We start from the raw sequence: 24,924 nt of genomic DNA, 5'->3' as shown, positions 1-24,924 counted from the left end.
AGTAAACAATGCTGCTATGAACATTGGTGTACATATATCGGTTTGTGTCCTTGTTTTCAGTTCTGCTGGGTATATACCCAGCAGTGGTATTGCTGGGTCATATGGCAAATCTATGGTTAGTTTTTTTTTTTTTTTTTTTTTTTTTATTCAATGTATTTTTTTTTTAATTTTTTTATTTTTTATTGAATTTGTAATAATATTACATTAAAAATATATATGTGAGGTCCCATTCAACCCCACCCCCCCACTCCCCCTCTCCCCCACCCCCAACAACACTCGTTCCCATCATCATGACACATCCATTGGATTTGGTAAGTACATCTTTGGGCACCTCTGCACCTCATATACATTGGTTCACATCATGGCCCATACTCTCCTCTATTCCATCATGTAGGCCCTGTGAGGATTTACAATGTCCGGTGATTACCTCTGAAGCACCATCCAGGGCAGCTCCATGTCCCGAAGACGCCTCCACCTCTCATCTCTTCCTGCCTTTCCCCATACCCTTTGTCCATTATGTCCACTTTTCCCAATCCAATGCCACCTCTTCTATGTGGACACTAGATTGGTTGTGTCCATTGCACCTTTATGTCAAGAGGAGGCTCAGATTCCACCTGGATGCTGGATGCAATCCTCCCATTTTCAGTTGTAATCACTCTAGGCTCCATGGTGTGGTGGTTGTCCTTCTTCACCTCCATCTTAGCTGAGTGTGGTAAGTCCAATAAATCAGATTGTAGGTGCTAGAGTCTGTTGAGGCTCAGGATCTGGCTATCACATTGTCAGTCCAGAGATTCAAATCCCCTAAATATATCTTAAACCCCAACATTAACTGCACCTCCAGCACATTAGCATGAAAGTCTTATGAAGGGAGATCCCATCTGAGTCCAGATTCATCACACATAAACACCATTTCCAAAGAGGGGCCATCTGCCCTGGTAGTTAACCCCATCGGCCATGACCATAACTCCCATGGGTCTCTTTAACCCTCAAAGGAACCAATATCTGGGGGTTGTATCTGCTTTATCTGTCTCTCTGACTCTGCTCAGTTGTGCATGAGGGCAAACCTTCTGCCAGCCTCCAGACTCTTTTTTGGAAACTCGTAGCCATATAAACTCATTTCTCCTTTCCATTTCCCCCTTACTTTAGGTCAAACAGCATTTTAAAGTCATGGTATTTTATGTAGACATGGATATTCTGCTGATCCGCATTGAACCTTCCGTATAAGGTCATTTTCCAGTTGCATCATCAGTTGGTAGTTGATAGTGGTCCCTCGTTGCCAGGGAGGCTCATCCCCGGGTGTCATGTCCCACGCTGGGGGGAAGGCATTGCATTTACATGCTGAGTTTGGCTTCGAGACTGGCCACATTTGAGTAACATGAAGGCTGACAGAAGGAAATTCCCAGGCACAAAGTTGCTGTAGGCCTTGTTATTATTTTGGGTTTATCAGCTCACAAGCATAGTCATTAGTATCAGGGGCTCACTGTTGAACCCTCACTCCCTCCCGTTCCCCACCACTGTACCTGGGAGACTGTCGCTGCTCCCCTAGGGACCACGACAGAGCACCACTGGCCAGGAACCCAGTACCCCCCCTACTGTGGTTTTTAATTGTTGCCACTATGAGTATATCCAAACATTACCATGCACCCTGGACATATGTTCTGTACCGCTCCCTGTCAGTCATATATCACCTGTCATTGGTATCCCATACCAGTATCCCTCCATTGCCATTGTTGAAACACTCTGTGATCCAGAACTCCCCGAAATTTGAAGCCCAATATAATGTCATGGTCCCTTACTAGGGAATGGCATATAGCGATGAGTTTAAAGGATAGATAAAGAACTTGGATAAAGTTAGATAAAGAACTTAGATAAAGAATGTTGACTTGAAAAAATTCCACATCCTATTTTTTTCTTTTCCCCCCCCCCCCCCCCCCCTAATTATTCAGCTTTTCTTCACAGGAGTCCTAGACCACAGCAATGTATATATATAATATACAGCACTCCCACACATCCACCAGAAAACCTTTTCCCTTCCACAGTGATACTCTTACGCCCTATTCATATCATATTTACTTAAAGTGATGTACAGAGTCTGAGACATTAGCTTTCTAACAAGGTGACATCTGTGTTTACATTATGGTGCATACTTTAGGATACACAGTTCTTTACATTTTTAGTTATCCTATGTTTTACATTATGGTTTACATTATCAGTCTGTCATCTCCTATATGTTATGGTGTAATATTACATGTTTTATATCCATCCTTGTGTACTCTCAAGAAACTCCTCTCTTACCCCCCATTTACTTTGGTTCCACACATTTAACGTCCATTTTCCCTTCCACCTTGGTGCCCTCAGTGATAGCCAACCTCCGTTTCCTGAGGAGCCACTTCCAGAGATAGATGGAATAGTGTTCAGGGCCTAACTTGCTCAACTGCCCCAATGCCCTGGGAGCCACCCTTTCTCTCGAGGGATACAGTTCCCTCTATTGGGTGGCATTAGTCCTCCCCAGGATGTGGGTCCACCCCCACTCTCACTACTTGGGTTTCTACCCCATGGTGTCACCCACTCTGGCAGAATGAGCATTTAGACATTCCCCAGGAGCCCGTCCTGCATCAGACCCTCCCCTCCGAGCATTCTAAACAGGTAACCCTCTTTATTATACTTTGATATGATTTTCTCGGCATTTTACTCTCCACCAACACCTGACCCTCTCCTGGTTCGTATGCTACCCCTCCCTCCCCCCACTTTTGGGCAACGTTACCCACCCGTCCCTCCCCAGCCACCCTCAAACCCGCAAAGCCCCAAGCAAAGGCAACCCCTTGCCCCCCTTTTATCTCTTCTTTGTGTTCATACTTACCACCATCTCGTCTTAAATTCCACCCCTGCAGACATCGGCTCATATCCTTCCTCCACCCTCTGATTTCCTGCAAGCCTATCGTTCAGTCTCTTGCTATCTAGGGCAGCTTGTTTATTTCATATCATTGAGGTCATGTAGTATTTGTCCTTCAATGTCTGGGTTGCTTCACTCAACATAAGGTTCTCAAGATTCATCCATGTTATCACATGTGTTTGTAGTGTGTTTGTTCTTACAGCCGAGTAGTATTCCATTGTGTGTATATACCACATTTTATTGATCCACTCGTCTGTTGATGGGCATTTGGGTTGATTCCAACTTTTGGCAATAGTGAACAATGCTGCTATGAACATTGGTGTACATATATTGGTTTGTGTTCTTGTTTTCAGTTCTGCTGGGTATATTCCCAGCAGTGGTATTGCTGGGTCATATGGCAAATCTATGGCTAGTTTTTTGAGAAACCGCCATACTGTTCTCCAGAATGGTTGGATCCTTCTGCATTCCCACCAGCAGTGGATGAGTGTTCCCCTTCCTTCACATCCTCTCCAGCACTTGTATTCTACTGTTTTTTTCATAGCTGCCAATCTTATGGGTGTAAGATGGTATCTCATTGTGGTTTTGATTTGCATTTCCCTGATAGCTAGAGATTTGGAACATTTTTTCATGTGCTTTCTTGCCATTTGTATTTCTTCTTCGGAGAAGTGTCTGTTTAAGTCTTTTTCCCATTTTTTAAATGGATTGTTTATCTTTTTATTTTCAAGATGTAGGAGTTCTTTATATATGCAAGTTATAAGTTTCTTATCAGATATATGATTGCCAAATATTTTCTCCCACTGTGCGGGCTCCCTTTTTACTTTCTTGACAAACTCCTTTGAGGTGCAGAAGGCTTTAATTTTGAGGAAGTCCCATTTATCTATTAGTTCTTTTGCTGCTCGTGCTTTTGGTGAGATATTCATAAATCCATTACCTATTACAAGGTCCTGTAGATGTTTCCCTACACTGCTTTCTAAGGTTTTTATGGTCTTGGCTCTTATATTTAGGTCTTTGATCCATCTTGAGTTGATCTTTGTATAAGGTGTGAGATGGTAATCCTCTTTCATTCTTCTACATATGGCTATCCAGTTCTCCAGACACCATTTGTTGAATAGGCCACTCTCTCCCAGTTGAGAGGGTTTGGTGGCTTTATCGAATATTATGTGGTTGTATATGTGAGGTTCTATATCAGAGCTTTCAATTCGATTCCATTGGTCTATATGTCTCTCCTTATGCCAATACCATGCTGTTTTCACCACCGTAGCTTTATAGTATGTTTTGAAGTCAGGTAGTGTGATTCCTCCAATTTCGTTTTTCTTTTTCAGTATGTCTTTGGCTATTCGGGGTCTCTTTCCTTTCCAAATAAATTTCATAGTTAGTTTTTCTAGTTCCTTAAAGAAGGCTGCATTGATTTTTATTGGGATTGCATTGAATGTGTAGATCAATTTTGGTAGGATAGACATCTTAATAATGTTCAGTCTTCCTATCCATGAACAAGGAATAGTCTTCCATTTATTTAGGTCTTCTTTGATTTCCTTGAACAATCTTGTATAGTTCTCAGTGTATAAGTTCTTTACCTCTTTAGTTAAATTTATTCCTAAGTATTTGATTTTTTTATTTACTATTGTGAATGGTATTTGTTTCTTGATTTCCTCCTGATCTTGCTCATTATTGGTGTACAGAAATGCTACTGATTTTTGCGCATTGATCTTATAACCTGCGACTTTACTAAACTCATTTATGAGTTCTAGAATCTTCGTTGTAGATCTCTCAGGGTTTTCTATGTATAGGATCATGTCATCTGCAAATAATGAAATTTTGACTTCTTCCTTTCCAATTTGAATGCCTTTTATTTCTGGTTCTTGCCTCAGTGCTCGAGCAAGTACTTCTAAGACAATGTTAAATAGGAGCGGCGACAGTGGGCATCCTTGTCTTGTTCCTGAGTTTAGAGGGAAGGAGTCTAGGATTTCTCCATTGTAAACAATATTGGCTTTAGGTTTTACATATATACTCTTTATCATGTTCAAAAAATTTCCTTGTATTCCAATCATTTGGAGTGTTTTTATCAAGAAAGGGTGCTGTATTTTGTCAAATGCTTTTTCTGCATCAATAGATATAATCATGTGATTTTTTTCCTTCAATCTGTTTATATGGTGTATTACGTTGATTGATTTTCTTATGTTGAACCATCCTTGCATACCTGGGATGAATCCCACTTGGTCGTGGTGTATAATTCGTTTAATGTGTTGTTGAATACGATTAGCAAGTATTTTGTTAAGTATTTTTGCGTCTAGGTTCATTAGAGAAATTGGTCTGTAATTTTCCTTTCTTGTGATGTCTTTGTTTGGCTTTGGTACTAGGGTAATGTTGGCATCATAGAAGGAGTTGGGTAATGTTCTTTCTGTTTCGATGGTTTGGAATAGTTTCAGCAGGATTGGTGTCAGTTCTTTCCGGAATGTTTTATAGAATTCACCTGTGAAGCCATCTGGCCCTGGGCTCTTCTTAGTTGGGAGATTTTTAATAACTGATTCTATCTCTCTGCTTGTGATTGGTTTGTTAAGATCATCAATTTCTTCTTTTGTCAATATGGGCTGTTTATGTGTTTCTAGGAATTTGTCCATTTCCTCTAGATTGTCATTTTTGTTGGAATATAGTTTTTCAAAATATCCTCTTATGATAGTCTTTATTTCTGTGGGGTCAGTGGTGATATCGCCTTTCTCATTTCTTATTTTGTGTATTTGCATCTTCTCTCTTTTTTTCTTTGTTAGTGTTGCTAAAGGTTTGTCAATTTTGTTAATCTTCTCAAAAAACCAGCTCTTGGTCTTGTTTATCTGTTCAAGTGCTTTCTTATTTTCTATTTCATTTAGTTCTGCTCTTATCTTTGTTATTTCCTTCCTTCTTCTTCCTGTTGGGTTACTTTGTTGTTGTTTTTCTAATTCCTTCAAATGTGCAGTTAGTTCTTCAATTTTTGCTCTTTCTTCTTTTTTGATATATGAATTTATGGCTGTAAACTTCCCTCTCAGTACTGCTTTTGCTGCATCCCATAAATTTTGGTATGTTGTGTTATCATTATCATTTGTTTCAAGGTAGTCATTGATTTCTTTTGAGATTTCCTCTTTGGCCCACTGTTTTTCTAAGAGTGTGTTGTTTAATTTCCAAATCGTGGTGTGAAATCTGGGCTTCTTTCCCTTGCAAATCTCCAGCTTGACTCCACTGTGGTCAGAGATAATGTTTTGTATGATTTCAATCTTTCTGAATTCGTTCAGCCTTTCTTTGTGGCCTAGCATATGATCTATCTTGGAGAATGATCCATGTGCGCTTGAGAAAAATGTATATCCTGCTGTGTTTGGGTGTAGCGATCTATATATGTCTATTAGATCGAGCTCCTCTAATATACTATTCAGATGTTTTGTTTCTTTGGTGATTCTCTTTTGAGATGTTCTGTCCAGAGTTGATAGTGGTGTATTAAAATCCCCCACTATAATTGTAGATGTATCTATTCTTTCACTTAGTTTTTCCAGCGTTTGCCTGACGTATTTAGAGGCACCCTTGTTAGGGGCATAGATATTTATGATTGTTCGATCTTCTTGACAGATTTTCCCTTTGACTAAAATGTAGTATCCTTCTTTGTCTCTCACAATTGTTTCACATTTAAAGTCTATTTTGTCTGATATTAATATAGCTACTCCTGCCTTTTTTTGGTTATTGTTAGCTTGTATGATTGTTTTCCAGCCTTTCACTTTCAATCTCCATGCGTCTCTGGGTCTAAGATGTGTCTCTTGTAGACAGCATATGGATGGGTCATATTTCCTTATCCAGTGTCCCAGTCTGAATCTTTTGATAGGTGAGTTTAATCCATTGACATTCAGTGTTATTACTATCAAGGATTTATTTGTGTTAGCCATATTTTGATTGGATTTGTGTTTGTCATATTTTGTTTGTATATTTTTTTTTTGTCTTTTTTGTTGTTGTTGTTGGTCTTATACTCTCCTCCAACTTTGCCTTTCCTGTTTTTTCCTTTCTTCCTGCAGAACTCCCTTTAGAATTTCTTGAAGGGGAGGTTTCTTGTTGGTATACTCTTTCAGTTTCTGTTTGTCTGCGAATATTTTGAACTCTCCATCATGTTTGAATGCTAGTTTAGCTGGATAGAGTATTCTTGGTTGGAAATTTTTTTCCTTTAGTACCTTGACTATATCATACCACTGTCTTCTTGCCTCCATGGTTTCAGAAGAGAAATCAGCACTTAATCTAATTGAGCTTCCCTTGTATGTGATGGTTTTCTTTTCTCTTGCTGCTTTTAGGATTTTCTCTTTGTCTTGAGCATTGGATAATTTGACAAGTATATGTCTTGGGGTGGGCCTGTTGGGGTTTATGACTTGTGGAGTGCGCTGTGCTTCTTGGATATGTACATCTGTCTCTTTCAGTAGATTTGGGAAGTTTTCAGCCATTATTTCCTGCAACACTCTTTCTGACCCCTTTCCCTTCTCTTCACCTTCTGGAATGCCTATAATACGTATGTTTGAGCGTTTTGCATTGTCATTCAGGTCCCTAAATCCTAATTGGATTTTTTCTATCTTCTTATTGACCCCTTCTACTATCTGTTTGATTTCTGATGTACTGTCTTCCACATCACTAATTCTCTGCTCTGTCTCTTCTAGTCTGCTGATATTTGCTGCAAGTGTATTTTTGATTTCTTGAACTGTGGTGTTCATTCCCATCATATCTGTTATGTTTTTGCGTATGTCTGCAATTTCCCCTCCAAGTGATGTCTTCATGTTGTTAACCTCTTTCATTACTGCATCAAATTTGTCGGTGATAAATGTTCTGAGATCTTTCATTGCTTGTGCCAAGTTTTGCTCCCCTTCGTGATTATTGGTTTGTTGATTGGATTCAGCCATGTTTTCCTGATTATTGGTTTGGTTCGTAGATTTTTGTTGCTTTCTGGTCATCTCTTTATTTTGACGAATTTAATCAGTTCCTTAGCTTCTTTGTCTGCTCTTGGAGGTTAATTAGTTGTTATTTTTGCACAGGTGTTATATCTTCTCTTTGTCACTTTTTTCTTCTTATTCTAGTTACTTGTTGTTGGTTAAGTTCACTTTAGAGGAAAGTATTAGTGTTGGGGAAAGGCAATTGTGTAAGCAAGGGAAAAGTGTAAAGTTGTATTGGTGATGTATGTTAATAAAGCAGGAATATGAGATCTGGAAGGATGGAGGTTAGATTCATGTAGATTGTATAGAGTTATAGCTGTAGGTAGAGTACCTTTTATGAAGTTGATGACTGAATTTGGGAGGAATATGGTATGAACTACACAGCTATTGTTTTCATGAGAGAGGGAAAAAGAAAAGAAAGGTAATAGTTTCAAGAGTGGATAATAGACAGAAAACAGAACAAAGGTATTAGAAATTAAGAGTTAGACACTTTGTGGATCAAAGAACGGGAGGTGGGGGGTGGAATATAGGAGAGACAGTAGATGATAGTGGATATCAAGATGCAGGGGAAGGGGGATAGTGTAGGTAGCCTAAATCAGTTCACACAGAAATGAGGCAGTGGAGGATGGGAAAACCCAGCAAATGTGAGGTGTTCCCTGTAGCACCTATTGTATACTTGAATTAAAGTAAAAATAAGTGGAAGATGAGGGACAAGAGGGAAAGAGAAAACCGAAAAAAAAAAAACAACAAACTAATTATAATAAAGAAAACAGAAAGGCAAGAAGAAAGGAAGAAAGAAAAAGAGGATGGGCAAACGGTGGGGAACGGATAGGGAGAAGAGAGATACAGGTACACACGTGTCACAATTGCATCACTATCTAAAACAACAACTTCCCCCCGCTTTGCCCTAAAACCCCCCGTCTGTCTGCCCAAATGGGTCTGCAAGCACCTCCCTTCCCACAAACCCCCAATAGGCCGCCCAGGGCCCACGAACTCCCCGGTACTGCAGATGCTCAAAAAAAAAAAAAAAAAAAAAAAAAAGTAAAATTAAAAAAAAAACAAAAAACAAACAAAAAACAAACAAACAAACAAACAAACAAAAAAAACAAAACCAGAAACCCCTCCGCAGGCCCGGCTCCGCCCGCCGCGGAGGCTTGGACCGGCTCTGCCCGGCTCCTCACGCCGCCTTGGCCTGGCCTGGCTCCGCCCAGCTCTGCTCGCTACAGCGGCCCAGCCGGCTCCGGCGTCCACCTCCCGCCACCGCGGCCTGGACCGGCCCTGCCCGGCTCCGTACCCGCCGCGGCCTGACCCGGGCCCGCCCGGCTCCAAACGCTACCACGGCCCGCAGCCGGGGCCTGCACCGGCCCCGCCCGGCTCCAAGCGCTACCGCGGCCCGCAGCCGGGGCCTGCACCGGCCCCGCCCGGCTCCAAGCGCTACCGCGGCCCGCAGCCGGGGCCTGCACCGGCCCCGCCCGGCTCCAAGCGCTACCGCGGCCCGCAGCCGGGGCCTGCACCGGCCCCGCCCGGCTCCAAACGCTACCGCGGCCCGGCTCGGCCTGGCTCGGCCCCGCCCGGCCCCGCTCCGGCGTCCGCCGCTGCGGCCCGGCCTGGCTCAGCCCCACCGAGCGGGGCTAGATGCCTCGTCTCCGCCTACCCAAGAAGGGAATCCTCTACAGGTAGCTGGGATCTCCGTGTATATTTCACAGACGAATCCTCTCTGTTACCTTCCCTCCAAATCGATGTCCAGACACCTCCGGACCAGCAAAAATCCCGAAACAATCCGGTCCCAAAGAGTCTCCAACGCCGCCCAGCCGATTCCCTGCAGAAGATTCTAACAGGGATGTTCACTCAGCCGCCATCTTGCCCATCTCCTGGTTAGTTTTTTGAGAAACTGCCAAACCGTCCTCCAGAATGGTTGGATCCTTCTGCATTCCCACCAGCAGTGGATGAGTGTTCCCCTTTCTTCACATCCTCTCCAGCATTTGTATTCTTCTGTTTTTTTCATAGCTGCCAATCTTATGGGAGTAAGATGGTATCTCTAAATGTGAATTTTTAATCATTTTCTCTAAGCTTTAATGCCAATATTAAATGGCATTTGAAAAGAATATCTGTACAGACTTCTAAAGTATGTTTATCCACATGCCTAATATGCACATGCATGTTACAATATTAAGATAAGTGTAAGGAGTGGATATGGCTCAAGCAGTTAAGTGCCTGTTTCCCACAGAGGAGGTCGAGGATTTGGTTCCCAAGGTCTCCTAAAAAACAAAACAAAAAGCAAACAAACAAACAAAAAAACCCTCTGGAGAACTAATATGGCTCAATGATTGAGAATCAGCCTCCCACATGAGGTCCCGGGTCCAATATCTGACTCCAGCACGAAAGAAAGAAAAGAAAAGGAGAAAAGAAAGAAAAGAAGGAAGGAAGGAAGGGAGGGAGGGAGAGAGAGAAACAAAAATGAACGGTAACCCTCTCAGTAAATCTTTTGCAATTTCCCATAAGTTTTGATGTGGTGTGTTGTCGTTTTCATTAGTTTCGAGGTAGTTACTGATTTCTTTTAGATTTCCTCCTAGACCCACTGTTTGTCTAAGACTGTGTTTCTTTTTTTTTTATTTAAAGATTTATTTTTATTTATTTAATTCCCCTCCCCTCCCCCTGTTGTCTGTTTTCTGTGTCTTTTTGCTGCGTCTTGTTTCTTTGTCCGCTTCTGTTGTCGTCAGCGGCACGGGAAGTGTGGGCGGCGCCATTCCTTGGCAGGCTGCACTTTACATCCATATCTTTGTGCCTAATTTGGTTCTATGGCCCTTGCATATTTCCAGCTTCATTCCATTGTGGTCAGAGAAATAATTTTGTATGATTTCAATCTTTCTGAATTCACTGACACTTTCTCTGTGGCCTAGCATGTGGTCTATCATGGAGAATGATTCATGTGCACTTGAGGGGTATGTATATCCTGCTGTATTTGGATGTAATGTTCTGTATATGTCTATTAGGTCTAGATCCTCTAATATAGTATTCAAAGTCTTTCTTTCTTTATTGATTCCCTGTTGAGATGGTCTGTCTAATGGTGATAATGGTGTATTAAATTCCCGACTATAATTGTAGAGGCATTTATTCCTCTACTTGGTTTTTCCAGGGTTTGCTTTAGGTATTTTGAGGCACTCTGGTTAGGTACATAAATGTTTAAGATTGTTCTTTCTTCTTGAAAGATTACCCTTTTTTCTAATATATAGTGTCCATCTTTGTCTCTCACAATAGTTTTGCATTCAAAGTCTATTTTGCCTGATATTACTATCACTACTCCTGCCCTTTTCAGGTTTTTGTTTCCTTGTAAGATTGTTTTCCATCCATTCGCTTTCAACCTCCTTGAATCCCTGTGTCTAAGGAGGGTTTCTTGCAGACAGAATATAGATGGGTCATATTTCCTTAACGATTCTGCCAAACTATGTCTCTTGACTGGTGAATTTAATCCATTAAAATTCAATATTATTCTCAAGGAATTATGTACATTAGCCATATTTTCTTTGCATTTGTATATGTAATATATTGTTTTTTATTTCTTTTTGTCTTTTTAGTTGTTCTTACACTCTCCTCCAACTGTCTCTCCTGGTTTGTTTTGTTTTTTCAAATTATATAACTTCCTGTAGTATGTCTTGAAGGGTAAGTTTCTTATTGGCATACTCCCTTAGTTTCTATTTATCTGTGAATATTTTGAACTCTCCATTATTTCTGAATGCCAGCATAGCTGGATAGAGAATTCTTGGCTGGAAATTTTTTTTTTTTTGTTTAGTACCTTATTATACCACTGCCTTCTTGTCTTCATTGTTTCAGATGAGAAATTAGCACTTAATCTCATTGAGCTTCCCTTGTATGTGATGGTTCCCTTTCTCCTGTTGCCTTCAGTATTTTCTCTTTGTCTTAAGCATTTGGATAATTGGACAAGAGTTTGTCTTGGAGCAGACCTGTTGCGATTTATACTGTTTGGGTTGCACTGACAACAAAACTTATCAAAACTTATGGGATGCAGTAAAAGCTGTACTGAGAGGGAAATTCATAGCCATAAATTCATACATCAAAAATTAAGAGCTAAAATCAAAGACCTAAAAGCGCACTTGTAGGAATTAGTAAAAAAAATAGCAAACTAATCCCAAAGGAGGAAGAAAGAAAGAAATAGCAAAAATCAGAGAACTAAATGAAATAAAAAATAAGCACTAGGAAAAATAAACAAAACAAAGAGCTGCTTCTTTGAGAAGATCAATACAATCGACAAACCCTTAGCTAGACTAACAAAGCAAAAAAGAGAGAAGATGAATTACATGCAGTAAGAACTGAGAGATGGGATATTACCACTGACCCCAGAGAAATAAAAACTATCATAAAAGGATACTTTGAAAAACTATATGCCAACAAGAAGGACAATTTATGGGAAATGGGCAAATTCTTGGAAACATATAAGGAACCTACATTGACAAAAGAAATTGGTGATCTCAACACACCAACACAAGTAAAGAGACAGAATCAGTCATCAAAAACTTCTAAACTAAGAAGATCTCTGGGTCAAATGGATTCACAGGTGAATTCTACCAACCATTCCAGAAAGAACACCAATCTTGCTTAAACTTTTCCAAAAAATTGAAATGAAACATTGCCTAACTCATTCCATTATGCCAACATAACCCTAATACCAAAGCCAAACAAAGACAATACAAGAAAGGAAAACTACAGACCCATCTCTCTAATGAACCTAGATGCTAAAATCCTCAACAAAATACTTGCTAATTGTATTCATCAACACATTAAACAAATTATACAAAATGACCACGTGGATTTCATCCCTGGTATGCAAGGATGGTTCAAAAATCAGAAAATCAATTACTGTACTACAGCACATAAACAGATCGAAGGGAAAAAAAATCATGTGATCATATCTATAGATGCAGAAAAAGCATTTGACAAAATACAGCATCCTTTCCTGATAAAAACACTGTAAAAGAGAGGAATAGAAGGAAACTTTCAGAACATGATCAAGGGTATATATGAGAAACCCACAGCAAACATCATTTACAAAGTTGAAGTCCTAAAATCTTTCAATCTAAGATCAGAAACAAGACAAGGATGCCCACTATCACTCCTCCTATTTAACATTGTGCTAGAAGTACTTGCTCAAACACTGAGGCAAGAAACAGATATAAAATGCATCTAAATTGGAAAGGAAGAAATCAAAATTTCACTACTTGCAGATGACATAATCGTATACATACAAATTCCTGAGAAATCTACAACAAACCTTCTAGAACTTATAAGTGAGTTCAGTCAAGTCACAGGTTATAAGATCAATGCACAAAAACCAGTAGTATTTCTGTACACCAATAATGAACAATCTGAGGAGGAAATCAAGAAACAAATACCATTTGCAAGAGTAAATAAAGAAAGGAAACACCTAGGAATAAATTTAACTAAAGATGCAAAAGACTTATACACAGAAAACTACACAACACTGTTAAAGGAAATCAGAGAAGACTTAAATAAATGGAAGAATATTCCCTGTTCATGGACAAGAAGACTAAATGTCATTAAGATGCCTATCCTACTGAAACTGATCTACAGATTTAATGCAATCCTAATAAAAATCAACACAGTTTTTCCAATTCAGTAAAAGATATTAACTGTGAAATTTATTTGGAAGGGAAAGAGGCCATGAATAGCCAAACACTTACTGAAAAATAAAAATGAAATCGGAGGGATCATACTGCCTTACTTTAAAACATACTACAAAGCTATACTGGTCAAAACAGCATGGTATTGGCACAAGGATACACATACTGACCAATGGAACCAAACTGAGAATTTTGATATAGATCCTTGTATATATAAGCATCTGATATTTGACAAGGCCACAAAGCCCATTCAACTGGGAGAGAACAGTCTCTTCAACAAATGGTGCTTGGAGAACTGGATATCCATATATAAAAGAATGAAAGAGGATTACCATCTCATACTTTATGCAAAAATCAACTCAAGATGGATCAAAGACCTAAATATAAGAGCCAGGACCATAAAGATCTTGGAAAAGGAAATGGCTTCATAAACGTCACACCTAAACTATAAGCAGCAAAAGAACAAATAGATAAATGGGACTTCCTCAAAATTAAAGCTGTTTGCACCTCAAAGGAGTTTATCAAGAAAGTGAAAAGACAGCCTAACCAATGGGAGAAACTATTTGGTAACCTGTATCTGATAAGAGCCTAATATCCAGCATATACAAAGAAATCCTGTATCTCAAAAATAAAAAGACAAACAACCAATTTAAAAAGTAGGCAAGAGATTTGAATAGATGCTTCTCCAAAGAAAAAGAAATGGCTAAAAAGCACATGAAAAGATACTCAACATCAGTAGCTATTAGGGAAATGCAAATCAAAACTACATGAGATACCAACTTACACTCATTAGACTGGTGGCTATTAAAAAATCAGAGGATTACAAGGGTTGGAGAGGATGTGCAAGAATGGGAACCCTCATCCACTGCTGGTGGGCATGTAAAAAGATCTAGCCACTGTGGAGGACAGTTTGGCGGTTCCTCAAAAAACTACCTATAGATTTGTCATATGACCCAGTAATTTCACTGCTGGGTATATACTCAAAAGAAATGGAAACAAGGACACAAACCGATATATGCACACCAATGTTCATAGCAGCATTATTCACTATTGCCAAAAGTTGGAATCATCCTTACTGCCTAACAACAGATGAATGGATAAACAAAATGTGGTATATACATACAATGGAATACTACTCAGCTGTAAGAAGGAATACAGTACTAACACATGGGACAACATGGATGAATCTTGAGGACCTTATGTCGAGCAAAGCAAGTCAGGCATTGAAGGGCAAATACTACATGATCTCTGATATGAATTAAGCAAATCAAGCTGTCTCAGAGAGCCTGAGACTAGAAGATTGGCTTGCAGGAAATAGAGGGGAAGAGGAGGAAGTAAGTGAACCAACACCCACACTGGTGAAATCTATGATAAAGTTGAGGTAAGTAGTTGTGCAGTTAAGGGAGAAGACAGGCATAAGGATACCCTTGGATTGGGCTTTCCAGGCTTGAGAGGGGCTAGGGTTGGAAGGATATAGTTCAGATGGTCCACGGAATTGGGGGATTTGGGGAGAGCAGGTGAACACAGGAGATTGTTGGGTATGTGGTCGAAACTACAATGTTGAGAAAATTCTTTAAGAAATATAATAAGGAAGGGTTACTGGTTTAAGGTGTTTGACAGTGGGGGTGGGGAGGGGGCATCCAGGACAGGGTGCACATGGAGCAGACTTCTAAGGAGTGTGTGAGTGCTCATCAAGTCATAGCATATTATATCAGTGGGTGGAGAACCATACAATGAGCAGGAAGGTGTTGTACCTCCATCCTGGGGAAGCCTGATATTCTCAAACAGAAGGGAGGGTGTCTCTTGAGAGCACGGGTGGCTCCCAATCGGGGAGGACAGACTAGTATGTTAAGCCCTCAGCATTGTTGCAAGTATCTACGAATCTTGTCCTTCAAGTGGTGAAGCATGGTCATTACTGTGGGCCCTGAGGGGAGGGGGTGAAAGGAAGAGAATAGTTGGAAGAGGAGGTAACTGGGGGGCAATGGAGGTGTTCTACATGATCCTGCAATGATGAACACAGGCCATGTTGAACTTCACCAAAAATTTATAAAAATATATAGTCTAAAATGTAAACCATAATGTAACCAAAAATTTATAAAAATGTACAGTCTAAAAGGTAAACCATAATGTAAACCATAATGGAATCATGGTTGGTAGCTATGTTTCAATATCTGTACATCAGCTGCAGCAAATGTAATGTGAACGTAAAAAGATCATTGCTGGGGAGGGTATGATGTTGGGTATATGGGAGTCCCCTATATTCTTTTTTTTTTTTAAATTAAGATTTATTTATTTAATTCCCCCCTCCCCCGGTTGTCTGATCTGTGTCTATTTGCTGCGTCTTGTTTCTTTGTCCGCTTCTGTTGTCGTCAGTGGCACGGGAAGTGTGGGTGGCGCCATTCCTGAGCAGGCTGCACTTTCTTTTGGGCTGGGCGGCTCTCCTTACGGGTGCACTCCTTGTGCATGGGGCTCCCCTATGCAGGGAACACCCCTGCGTGGTTCGGCACTCCTTGCGCGCATCAGCACTGCGCATGGGCCAGCTGCACACGGGTCAAGGAGGCCCGGGGTTTGAACCTTGGACCTCCCATGTGGTAGACGGATGCCCTAACCACTGGGCCAAGTTCGTTTCCCGCTATATTCTTTTTGTGAACTTACTGTGACCTAAAACTTTCCTGAAGACATAAAAAAAAAAGAGAGAAAAAAGGTGGACACTGAGGAAGAAATGATGGAAGAGATTGCCTTGCCACTGTACAAAGGGCAATACCTTTTGCAGTGATGAAAGGCAAATCATGAAAAATAATTATAGTATTTTTCACTTTTTAATACCCCAATTTATTTTTTACTTTTAGTTTTTCTAAATTATTATATATCCTATTTCTAATCTTTAAACCTACCACTACTATTTCATTTTCCTATCAATTGAATTTGGCAATATATTAGACATCATTTTTGAAGAAGTCTTGGATCACGGAGGGGCTCAACTATGGCAGGGGACGAGCACTGATGGTGGGTGTCATTGACGGGGGATGCATGGGTGGGAGAGATTCTCCAGGGCAAGCACATAGGGTATGTAGGTATGTTCGGATGTTCGTTGGGTATTGGCATAATGAGTAGAGTTTCACACGACAACTGAGGGAGTACTGAGTTCCCATTCCGGGGAACTCTGTTGCACTCCCCAATGGAGCAGCAACAATCCCCCAAGTGCAAGGGCAAAGACCAGTGGAGGATGGTCCATTGATGGGCCCTTGATACTGATGACTATGCTTAGGAGCCTGTGTGCTAGAAATTTCAACTAGGCCTAGAGCTGCAGGGTGCCTAAGAGTTACCTCCTGAGAGCCTCCATGTTGCTCAAATGTGGCCACTCTCTAAGTGGAACTCAGCATGTAAATACATTACCTTCCCCCCAGCATGGGACTTGACTCCCAGGGATGAGCCTCCCTAGTGCCAGGGGATTTCTACCAAGCACCAGCTGGTGATGCAACTAGAAAAAGTTCTTGAATAAAAGGGGGAAATGGTAAAGACAAATGAGTGTATATGACTAGAAGACTTCAAAGTGAGTCAGGAGGTCATCAGATGGGTTGCTCCTATGCACATCTAAGCAGGATCTCAGAGACAGCCAAAGTAGATACAACCCCAAGTAGTGGTGCTCCTGAGGGCTAGAGAGACACCTAGGTTGTATGGTCATGTGGGCCCTACTTTGGAATTTGTGCTCCTGAGTGTGATAGGGTTCAACTCAGGTGTGTTCTCTCTACACATGCCTCTTCTGTCACTTTTACTGATGGTTGGCACTGGGTTTGGTGTATGCTCGGGAGACTTGAATCTCTGGACCAACTGTGGGCCCTGAGCCTCAATGGAGTTCCAGCACCTACTCTCTGGTTCACTGAACTTGCCCATGTTGGCTAACAGGGAGGTGAGGATGGTCAATCGCTATACCAGGGAACCTAGAGAGTCTACAATTGCAAGCAGGAGAATTCCATCTATCAGCCATGTGGAATCTAAGCCCCCTCTTGAGTTAAAGGCAGAGTGGGCATCGCCATCCCGGGGTCTTCAGGATGGAGGAATAAAATATGGATTAGAGTAGACTTACTGGTATTCTACTATAGAATTATTGTGACTCTAGCAATGAAAGAAACTGTATCATCGATGTGGAGACAGTGGCCACAGGAGTTGCTGAGGGCAGGGAGAGGAAAGAAGAGGTGAGGTATGAGGGCATTTTAGGACTTGGAGTTGTCCTGAATGATACTGCAGGGACAGATGCAGGATGTCATATATCCTGCCATAACGCACTGAATGGACTGGGAGAGAGTGTAAACTACATGTAAACTATAATTCATGCTGTGTAGCAGTGCTCCAAAATGTATTCATCAAATGCAATGAGTGTGCCACAATGATGAAAGAATTTGGTGATGTAGGAGGAGTGGGGGATAAGGAGTGGGATATATGGGGATCCTCTTATACTTTCTAATGTAACATTTTGTATGATCTATTTATCTTTAAAATTTTTTGAAATCTGTTTTTAAAAAAAACACAAAAAAAGGCCACCCTTATATTTAAAAATGACAATTCCCTATTTCCCTACTCCTTCCCTTTGTATTCTATCCATTCTTTAAGAAAAAAAAAAAGAGTAAGACAATTTTCTGTTTGATGTTCCAGTTTCCATATAAAGTTACTTTCTGACTTATCTATTTCTGTTTAGATCTACATGAAAAACCAGAAATTGGCCAACTTATTAGATTTTTCAGCAACAACTATTTTGCTTCCATTTATACAAATACTAATCTACTGAGTTGAATCTTATTTTATATTCTTACAAATTCTCCAATTTATATTCCCAGGTCACTTTATAATGCTACTTTGCTTTACTACATATTTTCAATCATAAGTCTGTTTCAAAATCCTGAATTATTTTCTGAATTGGGTACCTACAAATTGTATTATTTTCCAGACTGAATTTTCTGATGTGAAATAAAGCTGAAGATTTTTTTTTTACCTCTTTTACCTTCAGGATGCTTGCCTCCTCAATGGAAGAATATTAATGCAATGAGGTAATGAGAGTTACTGAAGGCCTTCCTTCATGTACGGTCCCTGAGAGGGTTTTAAATAATGTGAATGGCTACCTGCCATGTAAATGAATAAATGATTGCTCATGATTTTTATTGAGCAACTTTTCCAGCATGAATTAGCTGACACTCCACTTAGGGGTTTTGTCTTCCTATTAATAATAAAAACTTTTCATGATTATTTGTTTTAATGCTTATTCCTACACTGAATTTTCTTATGCACAAATTTGGTGCTTAGCCACTATAATCTTGTGTTTTACTCTCCTGTTATATTCCCTCATTTCATTTAAAGGCAATATAAATTAAGGCATTCCCACACTGATTACAGAAATAGAATTTCTCTCATAACATTACTCTGGTTTATGATATGTACTAGTAGATGAAGACTTTTGTACATTTATTACATTTATATTGTTAGTCAACTCATTTTGTATGTCATTAAACCATCAAGAGGTTTTGCTACACAGATGACATTCACACGGATTCTTTTCAGTATGAATTTGCTTAGATTAGCTGAAGTAGTAAGCACGACATGTTGATTATAGAGTACAGGGGTCCTTAACCTTTTTTGTTCCACAGACCCCTTTGTAAGTCAGGTGAAAATGACAGACTACTAGTGTAATTTATTGCATACATTCAAAAGTGAAGGAAATGCTAGATTTCAGTTAGAGGTCAGAGAAAATAAAGATAATAAGTTGATTTATTTTCAGTTCAAGCTCATGAAACCCCTGAAATCTTAACCATGAACCCCTGGTTAAGAACCCCCGATACAGCATTTCTTCAGTGTGTTAGTTCTATGGTGGGTTAAAGGTTGATTTTATGGATGCAATCTCTTCTATTTACAGAAAATTTTTACTGAATGTTGTCATATCACTTAAGGTCAGAACCTTGCCTAATAACTTTCACACATATGTCTTTTTTTAAATGTATTTTTTATTTTTTTAACAAAGATACTTAGATTACATAAATTTACATAAAAATATAGGGGATTCCCATATGTCTTCCCACATTTCCCATATTAACAACATCCTCATTAGTGTGGTACATTTGTTACTATTTATAAATACATTTTAGAACAGTGTCACTAAACATGGATTAAAGATTACATTCTAGTTTATACTCCTGCACATTTCTGTAGGTTATGGAAAGATACATAATGGCCTGTATTTGTCCTTGCAATGTCATTCAGGACAATTCCCAAGTCCAGAATATGCCCCCATATTACACCTCTTTTTCCCTCTACCTGCCCTCAGAACCTCCAGTGGCCACTGGCTCCACATCAGCAATATACGTTCTTCCATTGCTAGAATCACAATGTCTGTAGTAAAATACCAGCAAGTCTACACTAGCCAATCATTCATTCCCCAATCCTGAGGATTCTAGCATGGCAATGCCTATTCTACCTCTAATTGAGAGGGGACTTAGATCCCATAGGACAGGTGGATGGGACTTTCTTGCTTGCGGTTGCAGACTCTCTCTGTTCCTTGGAATTGTCATCATCTATCATCATCTCATTAGTTGTCCTGAATGAGACCAATGAACTGCAGGATAGGTTTTGCAATTCTGTTGAGATTCAGGGCCCAGCTGGCACATAGACAGCCCAAAGATTTAAGTCTCTTGGACATACACCTATCAGCCCTAGTACTAACTATAGGTTCAAATGGAAGGAGCATAAGAGTCATGTGTAGGGAAATCACAACTGAATCCAACTCTGTCACACTGGGGAGCATAAATTCCTAAGAAGGGCCCAATGGCAGCACCAAACTTCTGAACTGTCTGCCCTGTCTGTAGTATCTGGATGTCTCCAGAGCCCTCAGAAGCCCCACTATTTGAGGTAGTATTTACTCTGGCAGTCAATGAGATCCGGCTGAGAAATGCATAAGCATAATCTCTAGAATGACCATCCAATTCACTTTGAAGTCTTCTTAGCCATATAAACTCATTTGTCTTTAACTTTTCCAGTTGCATTGCTAGCTGTTGCTTGGTAGTAATCTCCCAGTGCCAGGAAGGCTCATCCCCAGGTCATATATATATCTTTTATAGGTTTTCCTACTTCTCTCATATTGTCTAAATTTACAAAAATAAAGTTAAGGTTTCCCCATTCATACAAGGCATTCACATGGTTTCTCTCAAGTGTGAGTTCGCTCATGTCGTCTAAGGCCAGAACAATTGGTGAAGGCTTTCCCACAGAGGTGACACTGATATGGTTTCTCTCCAGTGTGAATTCTCCCATGTTGCCCAAGGTGAGAATGTCTAGTGAAGGCTTTCCCACAAAGATGGCACTGATACGGTTTCTCTCCAGTGTGAATTCTCTCATGTCGCCTAAAGGTAGAATAATGTGTGAAGTCTTTTCCACAAAGATGGCATTTGTAGGGTTTCTGTCCATTGTGAATTCTCTCATGTTGTCTAAGGTTAGAATGTTGGGTGAAGACTTTCCCACAAAGATGGCATTCATAGGGTTTTTCTCCAGTGTGAGTCCTTTCATGTTTTCTAAGGCTAGAACACTGAGTGAAGACTTTCCCACAAAGATGGCATTCATAGGGTTTTTCTCCAGTGTGAGTCCTCTCATGTTGTCTAAGGCCAGAACAGCTTCTTAGGGCTTTCCCACATAGATGACATTCATAGGATTTCTCTCCAATGTCAGATTCACTGTACTGTTGAAAGCCAGAAATTTGAATAAATGCTTTACCACTTACACGATATTTATACAATATACTTCTAGTGTGAACTTCCTACCATTGAATAAAAGTCCAGGCACTGTGAAAAGTCCAGGCACTGCGGGCTTTTCCAAATAGTTTGCTGACACACAATTTCTTTCCCTTGAGCATTAACACATGCTGTGTTAACTATGGATCTGTGTGTTAATTCTTCTTAAAAACCATTACATTTAAAGGGATTCTCTGGAATGTGAGATCTCTGCATTTGGGAAGATGAGAGATTTAAAAGCTTTGTCTATTTACATTGACATAATCCTTTCTCTATATATGAATTCTTAAGGAATCATTGTGATATTCTCCAATTAAAATATTCCCAATGTTAAATATATAAACCCATCATTCTCCAGCAAACACAGAGAATTTCTCTTTTGTAGCATCCAAACTACAAAAGTATGTATGATGCATCAATGATTGGGTATATGAGTCATTTTTATGCAATTGTGTTTTTATAAGAACTCAGAATATGGCTCAGTGTTCAAGTGAATTTTTCCCTAAATTCAAAATATCACTGACTTTTTACTTAGCCTTTAATACCAACTTCAATTACTGAAGTTGATTGTGCTGAATGCCTAATTTATTCCTTTCCAAGTTATCAACTTAAAAGATAAAAATTTACACTCATGAAGCTTACCAATGACATGATAGAAGAAGCATCTTCTCTGCAGATCTTTCGTTTGTTTTTAATTTCATGTTTTTTAAGGCCACTTTTTCTACCTGAGATAATAGGGGGAAAAAAATCATTTGGGCAGCATCAGGAGAATGAAAATGTTTTAAGTAAGACCCAAATGTCCCCATGAGTATGTTTCAAGTATTAACACTTAGTGAGGAACAAATATCAAGTTAAGCAATATTCTAGGAAAATATATTTTAAAAATCACTGACAATTAGAAAGGACTTAATATTGACACATGAAAAAAATTAAAAGAAGATAGGATTTGTTGGAGAGGTAAAGAGAAGGAAAGCATTCAAAGAGGAGGACTAAGCCAATGGCCATTATGAGAAAGCTTAACTCCAATAATACATTAACATTCATTTCTCTATATTAAAAGACATAAAAATAGAGACTGATAAGTGTATGGAAAAATAACCATACATGTGAGGAAAATTTCAATAACCTCACCTATTTTTCAGAAAATATTACTCAGGAATTCTGCAATGGATATTCTAAAATCCCACTCAGTCACTTAGGAGTTTACTTCTTGTACAAAGCAAAGGTTCCTAGAGCTCACCTGAATTCTGGCTTTGAAGAAATCCTATTTCTTCTCTCCACAGTTCTACTCCTTGCTCCAATTGGGAAAGCACATCTGATTCGTGAACGTGAAACCCTAATTGCAGGAAAAATATAAATGGATTTTTGAGTTCTGTGCAGGTAACAGCAGACGATACTCAAGTCAGAACACAGAATCATGACACTCCTTCACCATCAAAGGACTAATCCTTGATCTGCCAAAATACAGTGAAGACCTCTTATTGCATGTGTCCATGCTCAAATTGAAATAGAAACTGCAGAATCCTCCATATTTCCAAACAGGGTAAAATTCTATATCTCCACAGTGAATGGTTATTTTCAAAAAGAATCAAATAAACAATCTCCACTAGAACTGCATAATTTCTACGTGGAGAAAAATATGTCTCTTGTTTTTACTACTGTGGTATAAAGCCTCAGCATAAACCCTCAAGCAGAATTACTGGAAAATTTTTTATTCCACTTACTTATGGTTTCAAAAAATATTCACTGAGTTCCCACCACTGTTCTGAGTGCTGGAGATAGGAAATTATGGTCTAGATGTAAGAAATAAAGGAATAAATTGTCTTAAGTGGCTGTTCGTGTTATAATATTAAAATTAAAAAACAAAAAGCATAAAAATGTAAGAAAATAATATAAAACAATAGGGACAATGTAAACATCTTTAGAATAAATATTGGATGATGTATAAATAGATGATAAATGGATAAATAGATAAATTTTGGGAGACTTACCCACTGAAACCAGATGACTGATGATCTCTGCCATCACATCTCTGAACAGCTTCCTCTGGGATATGTCCAGGAGAGCCCACTCTTCTTGCGGGAAGTCTATAGCTACATCTTTAAAGGCCACTGACTCCTAAAACATCATGGACAGTTAGGTTCACACAAGGCCATCCCTACCAATGTCCAGAGTAGGATGAGAAACCAGGAACTGTATGTATAAAGAAAGCTCAAACTTTTGTGTGTTTCAATTAGACCATTCTCAGTGTTGAAGTCCCATCTGCTTTCATATACAAAGATGCATACAAACACTGAATACAAAAAAAAAAACAACTTCACTATAAAAGAATATCACATGACATATGGTATGGCATAAGATAGAATATTCACAATAACTGGAAATCCTGACTTCCAGATAGAAATTATACAACTTAAAAAAATACTTTTAAAATACATTTAAAAAAAATACTTTTCTCCACTGATTTCATGTTAATTTATAGTCCTTACAAGGTAATCAATATCCATGACATGCCACTTTTAAACCATGAATACAGTTAGATTATTCCCGTGAATGATCATAGTTTCCTCTCATCTATGAAACTGTTCAAAAACACATTAGGAGATTTAAAAGATCGAATGAGCTAATGTGCGATGTACTTCCTATATAAACACAGTTCATTGGTCTTTTATTTATTAAAATGACTGAGAACTTTGCAGCAAAAAGCTAGTATTCTGCACAAACAGGTTTCATACACAAAGTGGGATTGGTAGGTGGTGGCTCACTCAACACTACATAACTCAGTCATTTACTACAACCTATAAGTAGACAGCTCTCAGCACACATCTCAGACCCCTGAGACTATTCTACTGTAAAATGGTCCTAGACCATTAAGTGGTATGAGACCTTCCATTTTTAACATTCCCCAGTTTTCATTGTCTTTATCTTCATTTCACCTATATTTCCAAGAAAAAAATAAATCATTTGGGCTGGTCTCTCCACCTCTTCAAACATTTTTAGAGGGACAAAAATTTTAATCTATTTGCTATAATTTTCCTGATTTCATAACCAAAATTAAAGAAACAATACTTCAGGAGGCAGATGTGGTTCAAGTGATTGGGCTCCCATCTACCATATGGGAGGCCCCATGTTTAATTCCTGGGGCCTCCTATTGAAGGCAAGATGGCCCACAATGCAGAGAGCTGGCAGGCGGCGTCATGGAGAGCTGGCATAGCGAGATGATGCAACACAGGGAGACACAGAGGAGAGACAGTGAGAGACGCAGCAGACCACGGAGATGAAGTGGCTCGAGCAATTATGTGCCTCTCTCCCACACCGGAGGTCCTGGGATCAGCTGCTGGCACCTCCTAAAGAGAAAGACAAGAAGAAAAAAACACAAGCAGACACGGAATACACAGCAAATAGACACAGAGCAGACAGTGAGCGCAAACAACAAGGCGGGGGGGCATTATTAAAAAAAATACTTCCTATTCTTGTTTCCATTTATAAAATGTAAATATATTTATGTAGAAAATTGGAAATTGGGCAATTGGGGACAAGTGGGTAAGCAAAATTGTAGTTATATTTTTTGAGGTTCTTAAAATGTGCAAATGCATCTATCAAAACCTTAAGAAAATTAAATTTGGGGGAAATAAATAAATTTCCTCTTTTCCTTCTATCCTAACCCTTAATCATGTTTTTCT

The 24,924-nt window shown here is 39.4% G+C and overlaps 1 protein-coding gene across 5 annotated transcripts in view; it reads right to left on the bottom strand.

Annotated features, from left to right (window-relative positions):
- Positions 1 to 19,217: 19,217 nt before the first annotated feature.
- Positions 19,218 to 24,924, bottom strand: part of LOC101446366 (zinc finger protein 596-like) — a 47,395-nt gene continuing 41,688 nt past the window's right edge. For 3 of the 5 annotated variants that reach the window (XM_071207806.1, XM_071207805.1, XM_071207804.1), the window contains 4 exons: positions 23,233 to 24,588; positions 22,482 to 22,577; positions 21,884 to 21,966; positions 19,218 to 21,189 (listed from right to left, as the gene is read on the bottom strand). In XM_071207806.1, coding sequence (XP_071063907.1) covers positions 20,665 to 21,189; positions 21,884 to 21,966; positions 22,482 to 22,577; positions 23,233 to 23,266 — 738 coding nt within the window. In that variant the 5' untranslated portion in view covers positions 23,267 to 24,588 and the 3' untranslated portion in view covers positions 19,218 to 20,664. The remainder of the gene's footprint in view (positions 21,190 to 21,883; positions 21,967 to 22,481; positions 22,578 to 23,232; positions 24,589 to 24,924) is intronic. The other 2 variants (XM_058275481.2, XM_058275480.1) reach the window with 1 other exon arrangement.

Source organism: Dasypus novemcinctus, chromosome 14 (genome assembly GCF_030445035.2).
Source record: "Dasypus novemcinctus isolate mDasNov1 chromosome 14, mDasNov1.1.hap2, whole genome shotgun sequence".
Lineage (NCBI taxonomy): Eukaryota > Metazoa > Chordata > Mammalia > Cingulata > Dasypodidae > Dasypus > Dasypus novemcinctus.
The sequence above is the reverse complement of the archived record's forward strand: the minus strand, read 5'-3'. Positions and strand labels throughout refer to the sequence as shown.